Source organism: Eublepharis macularius, chromosome 16 (assembly GCF_028583425.1).
Source record: "Eublepharis macularius isolate TG4126 chromosome 16, MPM_Emac_v1.0, whole genome shotgun sequence".
NCBI lineage: Eukaryota > Metazoa > Chordata > Lepidosauria > Squamata > Eublepharidae > Eublepharis > Eublepharis macularius.
The window spans coordinates 35,571,182-35,588,666 of record NC_072805.1 but is presented as its reverse complement, the minus strand read 5'-3'; the positions used below and the strand labels follow the sequence as shown (position 1 = coordinate 35,588,666).

The following is a 17,485-nucleotide window of genomic DNA, read 5'->3' as shown; positions in this document are numbered from 1 at the left end:
CACTGTGCCCCTTGTCCCTGCCAGCACCGGCTGCACAAGGCTGGCAGTGGCCGCGGCAAGAAAGTGGGCCGCAGTGGCCACAGCGGCAGCAGTGAGAGCAGCGTGCTCTTGCAACCGCCGCCTGCTTTCTGTCTGCCGCCACTACTGCCCACTCTTGCGGTGCGGGAGCGCACCCCACACCCAGGGGTGCATCGTGCCACCTGGGGAGGGGTCGTTCCAGGGAGCATGCCCCCCCCCGCCGGCCAGATAAGAGAGCGGGGGGGGGGGAATCAGAGGATCTCCTGCCCCGAGCAAGGGGATGGTAACTCTAGTGGAGAGGAAGGCTGAAAATACAAGCAAAATTAGGTTAGAAGCTTTTTTTCTAGTGTAGGTTATGGGCACAAGCCTTTAGTCCTCCACCCTCCCCAAGTGGAATCTGCCAGGTCTTAAAATAAAAGTTTTCAAAGATCACTAGGGGGGGAGAGGAACTTTGGAATCTTCTCTCTCTCCCCTTCCCCTGGGTGGAATTACAAAGTTCGTCTCCCCCAGTGATCTTTGAAAACTGCCATGCCTTGTATAGCGAGACTCCCAGTGATCTAACAAGGGGTGATACATCCAGGCTGTTTAGGTTTCTGTGGAAGGGGAGAGAAACTGTTGTCTTTTGAGTCAGATCCTCACCTTCACATCTATTAAGGCGGTTTTCCAAACCCTTAAGTCGACTAGCCAATCTCATAGAGTTTCTTGAAAAGTAGCAAAACTTCCCAACAGAATAAACTTAGGAGGAAAAAGTATGACCATAGCAGGATGTGTTGATCGGTACATATCATCTGGATCAGGGATGTTGGACTTGCATCAGCCCATATAATACATTTTCATTTTTGCACGTTCTGTATGAAAAGAAATGGAGTTGGACAGGGCCATGAACTTTTGTGACATGCTCAGTGTAATTCCACAATGGGGTCAGATGTGTTGGTAATAACATGTACAGTTCATTCAGATAAAGGAAGAATTTTGAAGGCATGTTGTTGTTGTTATTTAAATGTGTGAGGTTCCCGCCATAATTCTATTTGGGAAGGAGGTGGGGAATATCCCCTTGGGTATTTCTTCCTATTCCTTGGCTAGAAAACGTATGTCACCCTTCCTCTAAGGAAGTCAGGACGCTATATGTGGGTCTTCCCTCCTTCATTTATTCACAACAATCTTGGGAGGTAAGTCAGGCGGAAAGAGAATGGTGAACATAAAGTGAATTTAATGGCAAGTGAACATTTGAACCTAATACACCATTCAAACCTCTGTGTGTGTGTGTGTGTGTGTGTGTGTGTGTGTGTGTGTGCAGTGCTTTCAAGGCTAGTTTGGTGTAGTGGTTAAGAGCAGCAGGACTTTAATCTACAGAGCCAGGTTTGATTTCCCGTTCCTCCACTTGAAGCCAGCTGGGTGACCTTTGGTCACAACCCTTCGGAGCTCTCTCAGCCCCACCTGCCTCGCAGGGTGATTGTTGTTAGGATAATAATAACACACTTTGTAAATTGTACTGAGTGTGGCATTAAGTTGTCCTGAAGGGCAGTATATGAAACAAATTATGATCGTTGTTGTTGTTGTGACCCTGTAGGCTTTCCAAGGCAGGAGATGCTCAGAGGCAGTTTGCCATTGTCTGCCTCCACGTAGTGACCCTGGACTTCCTCCATGGTCTCCCATCCACATTCTGATCAGGGCCAAACCTGCTTAGCTTCTGGAATCTGATAAATCAGGGCAAGCTAGGGCCACCCAGGTTGGTCTATCCACTACTCCAGCCTATGTCTTTACTCACAACACACACAGAGACATTCTTGTTCTCTTCAGCAATGATTTGTAGCAGCTTTCATTTTTTAAAATAAGATTTAAACATTTAAATTCTTTACCTTGCCTTTACCTCCTCAAGCCACTTTTGCTTGTTGTTTTCTAAAAGCTGAGAAAGCCAGAGAAATCTCAAGGCTTTGAGATTTAAAAAAAAAAACCAGTCCGTGTGTCGTTTTGAAATGTGCTAGAAGCAGCTATTTCTGTTGCAACTCAGCCAAAGATATTTTTAAGCCATCAGTCCTTTTCTGATTTTGATGATGAAAATAATAAAAGAGAAGTTGGACGCTGGTGTGTACTAAAAGCATTTGCAAAGCAAGTGTTCCCCAAAGAACACCCTAAATTCTGTTATACTGATGACACAGCAGGAATTAACCAGTTCTATCACCACTAGAAGGCTGTTACATGGCAGATTATGTGCTAAACGTCTACATTTGGCGTGAGTGCTGATTAATTGTTCATGAAAGATGCCTCCAAAACAAGCTTATTGTGAGCGAGGCCGGAAGTGGCACTGAAGATTTTGAACTTCCATCCACACACTTAGCCTTCTTCTGCCTGTCATTCTTTCCTGCTGTGCAGATTTTCTTTTATGAGGAAGAGGAGATAAAGAAATTATTTTTCTGGGCCTTTCATCATTTATAACTAGGAAGCAGCAACTCATACATATAGCAACATCCAATGTTAATGAACGGATTAGACAGCATATTCTGAGAGTCTGAGACCATATTCCCCTTTTAGAACACTTTGACAACACAACCCATTTTATTTCATCCATCACAGGTGGAGTCCCCTAGAAGGTCCCTCTAGAAGCCTGGGGAGACGAGTGAAGGGAGCTCTACAGATAGGGTTGCCAGCTCCAAGTTGGGAAATTCCTGGAGATCTGGGGGGTGAAACCTGGAGGAAGTGGGATTGGGGGGGGGAACCTTAGCATGGCATAATTCCATAGAGTCCAACCCCCAAAGTAGCCATTTTCTCTAGGTGAATTGATCTCTGTGGCCTGGAGACCAGTTGTAATTCCGGGAGATCTCCAGCCACTACCTGGAGGCTGGCAACCCTATCTACAGATCTGGCGCAGCTATACATGTTACTTATATAAAAGATGTTGACTGGAAGGGGTCGTATGGACTGTATCACTCCAGTCTTTGCCCATCTATACTGGCTCCCAGTTTGTTTCCAGGCCCAGTTTAATATGCTGGTATTGATCTTTATAGCCCTACATGGGTTGGAACCAAGACAACCTACTTCCACCTTAACCTACCTGACCACTACAGCCAAGATCCTGTTTTGGGTGCTCCTGCCTTCTGTCAGACAGGAGCTGTCTGGGACAGGGCCTTCTCGGTCATGGCACCAAAACTTTGGAACTCCCTCCCCAAGGATCTTTGTCCCTTCCATCACTGTCTTCTATCATAGTAGAGTCCAATAGCACCTTTAAGATTAACCAACTTTATTGTAGCATAAGCTTTCAAGATGCATCTGACAAAGAGAGCTGTGGTTCTTGAAAGCTTATGCTACTATAAAGTTGGTCGGTCTTAAATGTGCTACTGGACTCTTTACTATTTTGCAACTACAGACTAACACGGCTAACTCTTCTGGATCTCTGTCTTCCATCAGCAGGTGAAGACTTCTGTTTCATCCGGCATTTCCTCAACGACCCTTCCTTCCTACCTACCCTATGCTTTAAGGAAGGTTTCTGTGTTTTTAAGCATGAATTTTAGTTTTGAGCTTTAATTGGTTTTATGGTGTGTTTATAATTGTTGGACACCTTGGTAGCCCTGATGGTACAGAAATCTGGGTTATAAATCTTGTAAATAAATATGCCCCCTCCCCCCCCCCAAAAAACACATAGGCAACTGAAAACAGGAGGCATCACTAAAGGAGGCTTAAGGGACCTTAAGGTTTATGCAACTTTCTCGGTGAGAAAGGCAGACTATAAATAATGCAAATAATAATAAAACCCCATGGCCTAGGAATGTGACGTCTCAGCACAATCCAATAGGTTCAAGACAAGGTTCTGGAGCTGCTCTAAGATGTGTGGCATGTCCACATATACTGTCCCTAAGGTACGTCTTCCATGCTGTGATCCAGGGATGATGCAACAGTCCCCAGCTATGCTTCTCAATAATCCAGAAATGGTATTTTAAGTCTGCCCACTCTTGGGACCTCTAAAAGGCACCAAAGGCAGGGGAGAGAGGACAGGTGGCTCTTCTCCACACAACTCCTCGGAGAAGCCATGATTCTTTGCAGCCTCTTCACTCAATTTCCCACTGCCAATCAGTGAATTCCAACAGGGTACATTTTAACTGCACGAGACTACTAAAATAAGAATGGTCACAATGAACGGTGCTAACGCACTATGAAGGATTGTGGAAGATTATTCTCCAGTTGGTCAGTTCTGCGCCCTTTGTTATGCACTGCTTTAGTTTGATTTAATTTCATCCTTCTGGAGGGAGGCATGTAAGACAGGGACCAGTGGTCCATCTAGACCAACATCCCATTTCATGTAGAGGGTAACAAGTTGCTCTGAAAGGCAAACACAGCAGAAGCCAAGACCTTCCCCAGATGGTGCCTCTTGGCACTGGCATTCACAGGTTTAACGTCTCTAGATAAGCAAGTTTCTTTTAGTCAGCATGGCTAGTAGCAACTGATGGGCTTAACAAAACTAAAGCTATCGTACTTTGGTCACATTATGACAAGATTCTCTGGAAAAGTCAATGATGTTAGGAAAAGCGGAAGGCAGTAGGAAAAGAGGAAGACCTAAAATGAGATGGCTGGACTCAATAAAAGAAGCCACATACTCCAGTTTGCAAGATCTGAGGAAGTTTGTTAATGATAGGATGTTTGGGAGGTCTTTCATTCATAGGGTCGCCGTAGGTCAGAGGCGACTTGACGGCACATCACACATGAATCTTAACCAGTTCTGTACATTGGGCCAAACATGCTTCCAATTCCTCCCCCGCCACGTCAAATTCCATATATATATATAGACCAGCCTCGTGTGTTTGCTTGTAAAAACATGGCAGCTGTTGAGTCCAAATTTCTGCATTACAGCATCCGTATTTATCCATGGGGGGTGGGGGGGGGACCCTGACACATGCAGAAAAACAGGCATGGACTCCAACAGAGAGATCAAAGCAGCAGTGGGGTCCTTTAAAATAGCTCTGTGCCTGATTCTAAGGCCTCAATTGCTTGTTTTAAAGCAGTCCAAATCCTTTTCCCTCCCTAGTAAATGCTGTTGCAGTGATATGACCAGCATGCTTAAGCAGCCCAAGATGGATCACTTCAATATTTCATGACTTTGCTCGTTTTGAATGATTCTTCCCACCTTGCTTACAGGATGTTATCACTACCTGCCCTATGGTGATACCATTACAAACAGGCCATTCTTCTGCTGGCCAGTTTATAAAAATATATGGGTCATATAAGAAATTGGCTGGGTTTGCATGTTTTCCCTCAAGAAGTTTCAAAATTCGGTTGCTGTTACGTTGAGTTCCGATCTGCCTGCTAGCTGCTAAGAAATCATGACACAGGATTTTGATGCAGTCACTCCTAAAAGCCAGAAGTCATCTGTTGTAGAGGCAAAGGAAGGATACTGATGCTTTATATACAAGAACAATCTGAGCTCCGAGTCTTTTAGCAGCATATGCAACTCCACAAAGTGCAAAAGGCTGCTTCTTTGGTTAATTATTAGGAACATAAGAAAAGGATTTTTGCAAAAATGCACTAAGACCCAATTCTTATAAGACACTTTGAGGAGATGTAATTAACTAAGAAGTCAAGAACTGTTAAACTGGAGTTAGGTTCAAGGAGCTGGATCTCATAGTGTAACACCGAGAGTCAACGTTGTATACAGGTTACAGCATTGAACCAGAGAGACCCAGGTGTGAACCCTTGCTCTGCCAGGGAAGCTTGGCTGGGTGACCTTGGGCTAGTCACATATCCTCGGCTTACCCTATTTCACAGGTTTATGAGGATAAAACGAAGGAGAGGATAACAATACTTTGGGTCCCTGTTGGGGAGAAAATAAAATAGGTGAATTAAATAAAGTAAAATTGAATTGAATCCATAGAAGAACAATGCCAACGAGTTTAGTTTGCATGGAGCCTGGCAAAAACACTGCATTTGATAGCCAAAAATAAAAAGCACACACACAGAAGACGGCAGTGCAAGTGCCGAAGCAGAACTGAGTGACACAACAGAAGCCCACACAGAGCCGCAAGACTAACATAAAAACGAGTGACTGCTGCGGAAATCGATTCTTATTAATACTTTGCATAATACACTGGAGGCTTTAAAGTACTGTTAAAAATGCCATATCCCAGTTAACCTTAAAGTATTAGATGAACGAACAAACATCAATATTTGAGGGTCTGTGTTTGATTTAATGAGGCATAGTGTTGTCTTCTCAATCATTTGACATGTGCTACGAGCAAGTTTATCCTTCTGCTCCCAGGAACAAAGCCTTCCTTTTCAGTGTGTGGTCACGCAATAGAGTAAAATGAATTCTGCCATACAACATTTCATTGCTCTTCACTTTCCACCACTTTACTTGTATGTTAGCCTTATTGTCAACACCATTGATAAAGTAGAAGTTCAAAGCCTGTAAAATGAAAGGGTCGTGGTAGCCGTCTCTGTTTCCTAGGAAATCGATAGGCAAGCCTTCAAAAGAAAAAGATTGGATTTCTAAATGAAAGATAAAACTCCCTACTTTTATTAACAGCGTAAGTTATTTTTAGGCTCAAAACCCATCTCAAACCAATCTCTCATTTCCAGTCCAAGACTTCCACAATGGCCATACTTTCAAATTTCATTATAAGATAAATTTAGGCCATGTGACCACAACCCAAATAGCAACCCTAACTCATTTAGCTTTTTTTGTTGTTTTGAGAACACTATTAACACAAATACTGCTAATTTTTGAACTGTTAAGATACACTTTTGAGGCTTATGGGGATGTATTCTTGCCAAGATGACAGGTATTCCACTTCCCTGGTCATACAGTTGCTTCGGAAAAATAGCGTAAGGATGATCTCAGACCTAGATTCACAGCAGTGGAAAAACAACCCACTCTGCCTATTACCACCCATGTATAATCAAGTTAGCCCTATTAATTTACTATGAAAATAAGAGCCAGGAAAAGATCTGGCTGATTATTTCACTGCTTATAAGTGGGCAGGGCCTGGCTGTACTTAGGCCATGGCTGCTAAAGATAGGCCAAAGTCTTATAAAAATGTCCATTAGGGTAGAAGGGAGTATGAACTCTTCATAAACTGATGTTAAGCATTTCCTACTGCTGTAGCATAGTAATGAAGGAGTTGGGATGTGAATTAGCACTCTGCTGGTTTGACTCTTACGACTACTGTGAGCTCAGTAGGTAGCCTTGGGTAAGCCACTGCTCTCAGCCCCAGCTATATTGTGAAGATAATGACAACACTGACATTGTTCACTGCTCTGAGTGGAACACTCGTCTGTTTAGAAGAGTATTAAATGCAGTTATTATTATACACCGTGTAATGTGCCTTGAGTCTCCATGAGAAAAGCAGACAGAAATGTATAAATGATGTAAATAAATAACATTCCATATATGCAAGTGTAAATATACCCTTTTGTCACCTGTTTTCCGGTTCATCGTTTCTCATCAAGAATAACATAAAATGACCTATTTTTGATCAATGAGACTTTCAGTAATCAGACAGGGAGCATGTCACAGGACATCGGTTTAATCCTTTATTGAAACGGACCAAATGCTCAAATCATTGAACAGCGAGTTTGGACAGTTTGCAATACCTTACAATTCAGCTGGTTCTTACATTACGTCAGCCGCTGGCATAAATACACGAGAGAAGGAGCCTGGTAACCATCAATTCAACCCACAATAACTAAGTCCTCAGAAGTAAATTCATAGTCGGGGACCTCAAGGTTTAGTGGAGCTGGGCCTCTTCGGATCCTACCAGATGCATCATAATGTGACCCATGGCAAGGGCAGTAATAACCACCAAAATCTCCAGCGTTTGCAATGGGTACGCAACCGAGATGGGTGCAGACACCTATCAGGATAACCCACTCAGGTTTCTTTACCCTGTCTAAATCATGCTGTGGGTCTCTTAATTCAGTCAAAGGGACTTGGGCTTCTTGATCTATCTCTTTTTGGGTTCTGTGACGCACAAACAGGGGCTTCCCACGCCATTTGAAAGCCATATTCTTGCCTTCCGGGATATCGGACAGCTTGATCTCGATCTTCGACATGGCTAGCACATCGGCAGAAGCACTCATGCTGGAGACAAACTGCGTGACAACATTCTTAGCAACATAGGCAGAGGCCACGCAGGTTGATGCTGTGAGAAAATAGGAGAACACTTTCCTGGCTTCACTGCTGTCTTGAGACGATTTTGTGCTGTCAATTACCTCAGGGCGTCGGTAATCAGAGAAGTCGGGCACCGTGACATCATTGTGCATGTAACGAACAGTAGCAGGAGCTGCAAAGGAAAAGGGGAGACAATTAAGTAATTGCCTTAATAATAAAGATGCCACTAACAGATTGTTCACTCAAGTTGTTTTCCTGCTACTAACCTAACGAGCTTGAAGTCATATTGTTGTACTGACGGTGCTATTGATTTCTGGAATTTCCCTATGAAGCCTGTTTGACACCACAATCCTATGAGATACTTAGAGCATCCTGTTTCTTATCTCCTCCAATTATCTGCCCAAAGTGTACTACCCAGTCTGGAAAGTCTATCAATTGTCATCAACCAAGAGTAAACGCTGGAGAAATGACCCAAAAGCCTCTATTTCCATTAACAGAACATCAAATAAATTAATAAAAAGCCTGCCATACTATTAAGTGTGCTGTAAAATTACCCTAAAATCTGAATGTGTGCGGCAAGCCTATCTCTGTAGCTCTTGTGCAAAATTACAGCAGGTTCTTAAAAGAGTGTTTGAAACCTGACCAAATTTCAGAATGCATTTTTAAAGTTCTCTTTAATACATTTCAGTGGTTATCTATGGAATCACCTGCAACTCACCTTAGTGATATTTTACAATAAATCTAACAAGGAAGTGCATTTACAGAGGCCACCTCAGCCTACAAATAAAGCTGGACTCAGACTGGCCTTAATGTATCTGGCAGAGACAGAATCACAGTAGACGAAAAATTACAATCCTGATTCTCAAGTTCTGCCGTTAATGTCCAGATTAGTACAACTGTTATTGATGTTTATGTTCAAAAACGTATCTGCACATTAACCAACTTTAAGAACCCCAAAATGCAGAATATTAGCTCTGCAGTTCCTTTGTGAACCTAGGAAAGATGCAAAGGAAAAATCACAAAATGAAGCCATAATTAACTGGAATTTGGAGCCAAAGATACTAACTCAGATGAATATTAGCAAAACTGTATCAAACCGCCTGATGGTTTGCATGTTATCAAACTAGGAATTGTTTCAGTCCGAAGTATCAAAAGGTTTCAAGCTAAAGGACATTTTCAGCAGGAGCACTGTACTAAACAATGAAATTTCTCTATCCAGGAATTGAAGAACAACACTAAGGGTGAGCAGAATCATGCCTAAGGGAATTTAGGCCTCGTGGAACATGGCTTGGAGAGAAAAGTATAATGTAGCATCTGCAACAAGCTAGAACTAATGAAGGAAATAAAGAGAAACTCTCAGCCATTAGCTTTTTGGAAGACTATTTCCTTAAAAATTAAAGGAGGTTTGGTGTCACAATTTACCGTTTTAAAGACAAGCCAATACTAATTTAATTTTAGGGTCTAAAGTTAAACAGAAGACTATTTGCATCCAACGAGGAGCTAATGAAGCAGGACAGTTTTTGAAAGTTTAAACAGTTCCTGTAATTTCTTTTAGAAGCACAAAATCTGTTAAGCACACAAGTGTACTTGGCCATATTACACGCCTATTCAATGTTTCAACTTTCAAGCAAATAACCTTGTATGTGTAGGTAAGAGGAGAGCAATGCATTTTTAAACCATTTTCAGTTTATCTGGCACCTCATAACCATAAGGTTATTTGATAAAATGCGACAGCATTTTTTACCCATCCAGGTTCCAACAATGAGGGCATTCCAGCTATCAGGCTTGAACAGGTCAAAACCTATTTGTCCAATAAATAGTGAAGATCAACTGAACACACTTACTACTGAAGTGACACCTACACACTCAAGAAAACAGCCTAACAATCTTAAACAGCAGTTCATTTTTTTGCCGATTTGAATCTAGGTGAAATATAAACATGCCATTGTGCTAATTTGGGGAGGCATGCCTCTCCTAAGAGTACAAAGATTAGTCTTGCAGGGGCCCCATGACTAGCCTGGAAAAGAAGAGAAACGATGGATCCTCTTCCTCACTGGTGGTGGTACTAAGCGGCACTTTGGGAAGGGATACGAGCTGCGCATTTTCACACCCAATGCCAACAGCCTGCCCACTGGCCTTGAAATCAGTGACTTTGGTACAAGGTAGAACAGCTTAAATGTTGAGTCAGGAGACATCTCTAGTGGCAATTTTTAAAAATATATCTTGATTCAGGGCAACAGGAAATAAGAGCCTCAGCATGAGCATCCCTCTCTCCTCAACGGGCTTTCAGGTCAGAAAACGTGGCTTTCGGATAATTATAAACCTCAACGTTTCTCCTTTTACCAGCTGGAACACTGCCCATGATTCTCTGGTGTTATTCCACCTTTTTTCTTTTTATGAACAGAAATTATCACACTAAATACACAGAACTTCTACACTCTGAACAACAGGTGATGAGGACAAACAACAAAGGGAGGCGGAGGCCTTAGTTGCCCACTAGTGAATTTTCCAAAGACATCCAGCCAGTCACTTTGGGAAAAACTGGACTAAAAGAACCTTGGCACGAGGCAGCAAGAATCCAGTTTCCGGCACACTGAAACATAAGTAGCCAATGCGGTGTAGTGGTTAGGGTTTCCAACTGGGATCTGGGAGCACCAGGTTCAAATCTCCATTCTGCCATGTACGTGTGCTGGGTGACCTTGGGCCACTCAGACACACCCCAGCATATCCTACCTCACAAGGTTGTTGTGAGAGTAAAATGGAGGAGAGAATGATGTAAGCTGCTTTGGTTCCCCAACTGGGGAGGAGGAATATAAACGAAGTAAGTAAATAAGTAAGTAGAGAACACAGCTATGCATAAAGAAAGAGAGTTAATTTTCAGGTGCTTTCTGGGGACAACTGGGAAGTGGAGGGAAAGAAAAGGAACAGATTTAGCCCCTTCGCTTCTTGAGTGCGTCCTTTACTTTCTCTCATAAAAGTAGTCTCACTGCTGTAGGAGAAATTAAAAGGGCTGTGCCCAGGTGTACTTTTATATCAGAACACAAACTTTCTACATTTAATCTCCCATGGGGCTCAGGATCCAGCGACTCCACGGGAAGTGCTAACTTCTGTGTCCAGGAAAACAAGAGGCCTTGCTTATTCAAGGCAAAGTGTATCAGTAAGTCTCTGACGTATACTGATGTACACGTCTTAGCTCTAGGTCTATGTGTCTGCACTATATCCATTTCAGACTTATGCATGAATGGGTAACATTGATGTTAAGACTATAGAGATCTGAGTCAGGAAGCTCACTAGCAGACGCTGGGCAAGATCCAGGTGCAATAGCACCTTAAAGACCTACTATATTTCCAAAGTATGAGCTTTTGAGAGTCAAAGCTCCCTTCATCATACCCTGGAAATTTAGCGGGTCTTTAACATGTTATTAGACTTGGATCTTGCTCTTTGACCTACCCACCAGACCGTGGGCAAGCCTTCCTCAGCCTAATTGACCTCACAGGGTTGTGAGGTTAAGACAAATGAGGGGAGAACCATGCACAAAAACCATCATCAGCTCCTTGGGGAAAGGACAGGATGTTATTATTGTTAAAAGTGGAACAGATACAAACAGCAAGATTCCTACAACTAGAAAACAAGATGTCCTGGAAAAAGAATCGGATCTAGCCCGTTCCTGGATGTGTTCATTTTATGCACTTAAGGATTCTGGGGGATACAGAAAACCAAAAATTGTCTGTTTACAGAAAACCAGCATGACAGGAATAAAAGTTACAGTAGAACTCCTTGCTATATGTTCAGTCACGTAAGCCCAACTTGAAGTTGTCCAGCTCAGACAAAAGTTTACTTCAGTAACAAGGAATTTGTCCTGGTGTCCTTTTTAAGGACATCATTTCTATCCAGATGTTCCTATTGAGGATACCATACATAGCTCTGATCCCTCAGATTAAGCCGAGTCATAACTGATCTTCTATTTATCCTACCCTTCCTCTAATAAAGGCTACGCAACACAGGGTTTTAACACTGGACATTTTAAAATTTTAGGGATGTTTGAATTTTTAAAGGCCTATGGCCATACACAATGAACTTATTACCTACTTAATTTTACCTTTGCTCCCATCTTATCAATTTTATCCACACAACAGCCCTGTGAAGTGGGTTCGGCCGAGACAGAGCCTGCATTTAAATCCTGGCCCTTCCACCCCAAAGAGCAGAATCAGAACTTCTCTCCAGGCCAGGAGGAAACGGTTACCTTGGAAGGTGGCCAGTACGGCATCCTACCCCGCTGAGGCCCTGCCCTCTCCAGGTCCCACACCCAATCGGCAGGGATGTCCCGCCCGGGAGTTGGAAACCCTGTCTCCTCGTCCCCGTGCTGACGTCAGAGAATCCCCCCCCCCGTCCACGAACCGTTGAGGCTGGCCGAGGCGACGAGCCCCCCCGCGGGCGGCCTGCCCGCTCAGCGACTCCCGGCATAGCAGGGGCCGCTTCGGATCCAGCGCCGGCAGCTTGGCGGCCGCCAGGGGCAGGCCCAGCGCCAGCGGCTTCAGCGGGCCCGGCACGGCGTGCGCCACAGCCGACAGGGCAGGGGCGAAGGGGCCGGAGCGGGCGGCCACGGACAACATGGCGGCGGCAGAGACGCTTCCTCTCCTCGGGCCGGTCACCTTCGCGTCGGGCGTAAAGGGCGCGACACGCCCACAGCGACGTACGCACACACGTACCGTCAAACAACTGCGCAGGCGCAGAAGCGGCGGCGCCTTCTCTTCAGTGGTTTCCGCCGGCTCTGCCCCGAGAGCGGAGGTGCGAGGCGGGAGGCATGACGTTGGAGGATGAGGGCGTGGCCTGGAGCGGTTAGGGCGTGCCTTTTGTATCGATTTGACTTATTGTTTATAATATATTGATTGTTTTTCTTTTCAAATGAGCTTTATTAATTATGAATTTTATTTTTTTAATAGTGCTGATAATAATCAAGTTATATTTATAGAAGTATGTTCATTTATATATATAGTTAAGATATAAAATATTTTATATATTTTATATAATAAAATATAAAAAATAAAACAAAATATGAAATAAATTAGTATTTATTTAATATATATAATAGAATATGAAATAAATTTGTATTTATCATATAAATGTATCACATATATAGGATAAATATATATTTTTATATATACGATATATTTGTGTGTGTGTATATATATATGTGTGTGGTTGTATGTGTATATTTATATGAATTTTAGGAGGGAAGGGACTTCAGTAGGATATAATGCCATACAGTTCACCCTCCAAAGCTGCCTTTTCCTCTAGAGGAAATTATACCTATGCTCTGGCGATCAGTTTGAATTCCAAGGGATCTTTGCCCACCACCTGGAGGTTGACAATCCGACTCTGTGTATTTGTAATTTATGTATATGGCAATCCTACTCTGTGAATTCTATCCTACTGAAGTCCCTCCCCTCCTAAAATCCTGCCTTCCTCAGGTTCTATTCCCTCCCCAAAATCTCCAGGAATTTCCCCAAGTACAGTTGAGAACCATAACAAACACACACACATGCATATATGTGTGTGCAGTGTGTTTGTATAATCATCACACATCTATATCATCTTTCTAACTCTACATAAACATGGAGATTAAGCTGCATGCCCGAGCACCAGTGGCTTCAGCGGGCACCTCAGCTGACAGGGCGGGCCGAAGGGAAGGGAGAATGGAGCAGATGGGAGACTGTGGTGACATCCTCAAGTGAAGCTCCTAACAGCTTGCAAAACTGGTTTGGAAATATAAGTAAAGAAAGTGCCTTTAAGAGTGTGCAGGGCTCTTTTCACGGCATCAAAAAACCTCTGCTGCATCAGACACCAAAATATCCAGGTCCAGTGTTCCCCACCATCAGGGTCACCTGGAAGCCTACAAGCCAGGCTTGAAGGCAGTAGCTGCCCCCTACTTTTATACCGTATTTTATTAAGTATTTAAAACTTTTTTTTTAATCTACAAGGAACTGTTTGAACTGCTTTGCTTCATCCAAACACTGGTATCCAGACTCTGTTTCTCCACTGTCAGATTCAAACAACTCAGTCCCAGGCAGCCAAACACTCCCTGCGTAGATCGCCCTCTCTGTGACATCAGGGCATTTCATCCAATCATATCAAAGTTATCCTCACCACAAAATCCCTTGGTACTCTATTCTCAAAGCAAATCTGTACAAATATTCAATTAAGAACATCTATGTATGTCTATAGGTTGCAGGTCTGTTTAAATGCAGGTATTCCATCCAAACTGAAGTGCCTTCCAGAGCTCAGGTCTTTGAAGGCACAATGAATGCAACTATTTTCATCTGTAAATCCCCAAATCTCCGTTTTCTAGGATACATATTCAAGCTCAAATAATTTGAACAGCTCTAAATCTGGCATCATTTCTTAGATTTGAAAAGTGGCAGAAATAAGTATGGTCCCTGGCATGGATAGCCCAAACAAGCCCGATCTTGTTTGATCTCAGAAGCTAAGCAGGGTCTACCTTGGTTAGATGGCGAGTTGTGTATTTGTAGACTGAGTTTCTGGTTGTGTCGAGTGTTTTTGTTAACATGGATGTAATGCCAATAAAGGTTGCTGAACTGGAATTGGTTAGGTGGCCAACGATAGACCAGGGGGTTGCAGAGGCAGGCAATGGCAAATCCTATCTGTTAGTCTCTTGCTTTGAAAATCCCTCTAGGTGTTGCCATAAATCACCTATGACTTTATGGCAGTCTCCACCACCACCAGAAATACGGATAGGTGGTTTTCAAGCTGCACTAGTAATAATTTGAGATCACTAAAGGTCTGGATATTACCTTCTAACAACTGCATGCTTCATCTGAATAAAGTAGCATCTCTCTCCTTTACGATATAACATCTTTATTTCCTCCAGTCATACCTTTCCCCCCAAAAACAACAATTTAAAAAGCCCTACTTGTCTCTCTCTCCCATCTCTTCCCTAGCTCTCAATATGCCACTTCCAAGAAAAAGTAAAAGGTCATTTATAATTTCCCACTTTATTTCTGGGAAATTGTTGTAAATCATACTTTTTAGACTATGTTCAAAACCATGTTTTATAGACATTGGTTATAACCGTCACCTACCTCTGTGAATAACCCTGGATTTCTTCCCTCCCGCCTCCCACTTGCACTTTTCAGATTTAGCTGGAAGGCAAATAATCCCCTAATAATTCTCTTTGTTACAGATTAACAAAAGGAGTCACTGGAATATTTGCTTCAGATGTGCCTGTAATGTAAATGCAGTTGCTAGAGCTTTGCACACATATATCAGATATTTTCAATTAACTGTTCGGCCTCCTGCTCCCTCCATTCTATCCAACACCCAACTGACATTACATCAAGTATCAGATATGGCTAAACATGCACAGCCCCAGCGTAGTGGACTGGGCTGAAAAACTGCGCTGCAGCCTCCATAGATGTAATTCCTTAGTAAGCTAGCTACAGCCTCTAGCTGGATCTCTTGTTTGAGACAGCCACATATCAACACGTTTTCACTGCTTGATTTACCACTGGGTTGTGTTAGAAAGACAAAGGCCATGGCTCAGTGGTAAAGCATTTGCTTTGTATGTGAGAGGTCCTGGGTTCAGTACAATAGCTGGGGCTTGGAAGGACCTGTCTGCACCTGACACACCATCAGATGGGCCAGTGGTCTTGACTGAGTTTAACCCCTTCTGCAACAGGGACACAACTCACTTTTCATGAAGTCGAGTCGAAAGGCATGGAATTGTCTTGTATTTTACCAGTCACACTTCTCTAAAACACGATATTTTTCATGCCCAGATATTTAGCCCCCTATCCAATATTCCCACCCGTGCCAAAGCAAAAAGAATAAAAAAAGAACTTTCCCCTGTGGTTTCAAACCAGCGATTCATTGATCCTACACTGGACTTTTAAAAAAAAAATTAAAAAGGAAAGAGGAGAACAGGGAAGAATGGAAAGGAGGGGAGGGGGAGGCTGGCTAGACGAGAGTAGCCAATCACAATGCAGTGGGCTGGCAGGGGGCAGGAGGGGGGGAAGGGTGGAACACCAAAAACAGAATAAAGAGTAGACACAGGAAACAGCTTACTGCAAAGTGGATTTTTTTAAAAAAAATTGTATTATAAGCGCTCCCAGGAAAGCTGGGGGAAAGCTGCATAGTGGCTGGAGTGACTAGTCATGGTGGCAAATCTGGTGCAGACAGTCACAAAAAATGCTGCAGTATGGACATTGAATTGGCAAAATAGACCCGTGCAGACTCGGTTTTTAAGGCACCTCAGTCCTAAAACACCTCAATCCTAAGTCCTAGTGCTGTGGAAGAACCCACTGCCGCTGCGGGAAGGCTCAGCGTGGTGGTGAGGCCCTCAAGGATCCACAGCAGCCAGGGGAGGTGGGGCTCCCTGCCACCTCCATTCGGTCTCGGGAGGGTCGTGCACAAGCCGAGTAGCAGCTGAGGGGTCAGAGGAGGAGGGAGCCTCCCGATTTCTTCCCCAATCCACCCTCCTCGCCTGATGCCACAAGGGGAAGCACGGGGAGGGGAGCACTGCTAGGGCCCATTGTATTTTCCCAAACAACGGGCCTTATTATTAGTATATCCATAAAGCTCAAAACCACAGAATGTGCTCTTTTGGATTATAATGGGTTACAATTATTAGCAAAACATATTCATTCCAGCTTACCTGGAGGTCAGAAGGCAGTTGCCCTTGAATCTGTTTTCCTTTTTATTTACCTTTTCCTACATACACATATAATGCATAAAATACCCCACCACTGTCAATTTCTTTTCAAAGGAACGCAGAATAAGACACTAACTGAATGATGGATGTGTTGTCGCTCGTATGGCCCTAGATGAGTACCAAAGGCTTTATTGGAGAAAGGGAACCATCTTATATATGAAAAGTGTCAGAACTCATTGCCATGCCACAATGTGATGGGTGGATGAGACGGCTCTACATAATAATGCTGTTTTGCTTTTGCTTTGCCTTCCATTCTGTTGTGTACCACAAGGGCATACTTGTAAGGTAGGTCAGCCATTATTCCTCCCTGGTAACTCTGAGAATCGTAGATCTAGAACTGAGGCTAGGGATCTTTATCAGAGAATTCTCAGCATCTCCTCCAAACTATATTTGCCAGAGTTCTCTGGTGGGGTGGGAGAGTCATCGTCAGGGGCGGCGCAAGGATTTGTGGCGCTCGCGGCCAGCCGGGTGCCCCCCTGCGCACGCGCAAGCGAGCACGTGCACCAGCCTGTTTGATGATGTCACACGTGACATCATCACGGGACCATGCACCGCCGCTGCCCCGATCGCTGCAGCGGGTGGCCTCCAAGCTCTCCGCTCAGTTGCCTCCGCCGCCGCAGATGCCTGCCTGCGGCAGCTGCGCC

At 43.7% G+C, this 17,485-nt stretch overlaps 1 protein-coding gene across 1 annotated transcript; it reads right to left on the bottom strand.

The window, feature by feature from the left end:
* Positions 1-7,523: 7,523 nt before the first annotated feature.
* On the bottom strand, positions 7,524-12,783 carry LOC129344022 (cytochrome b-c1 complex subunit Rieske, mitochondrial). The gene is given in 3 exon segments (XM_055000492.1): positions 7,524-8,285; positions 12,512-12,542; positions 12,544-12,783. Coding segments are annotated over 3 exon segments (825 nt in total). The 5' UTR covers positions 12,727-12,783; the 3' UTR covers positions 7,524-7,674.
* Between the last annotated feature and the right edge of the window lie 4,702 nt (positions 12,784-17,485).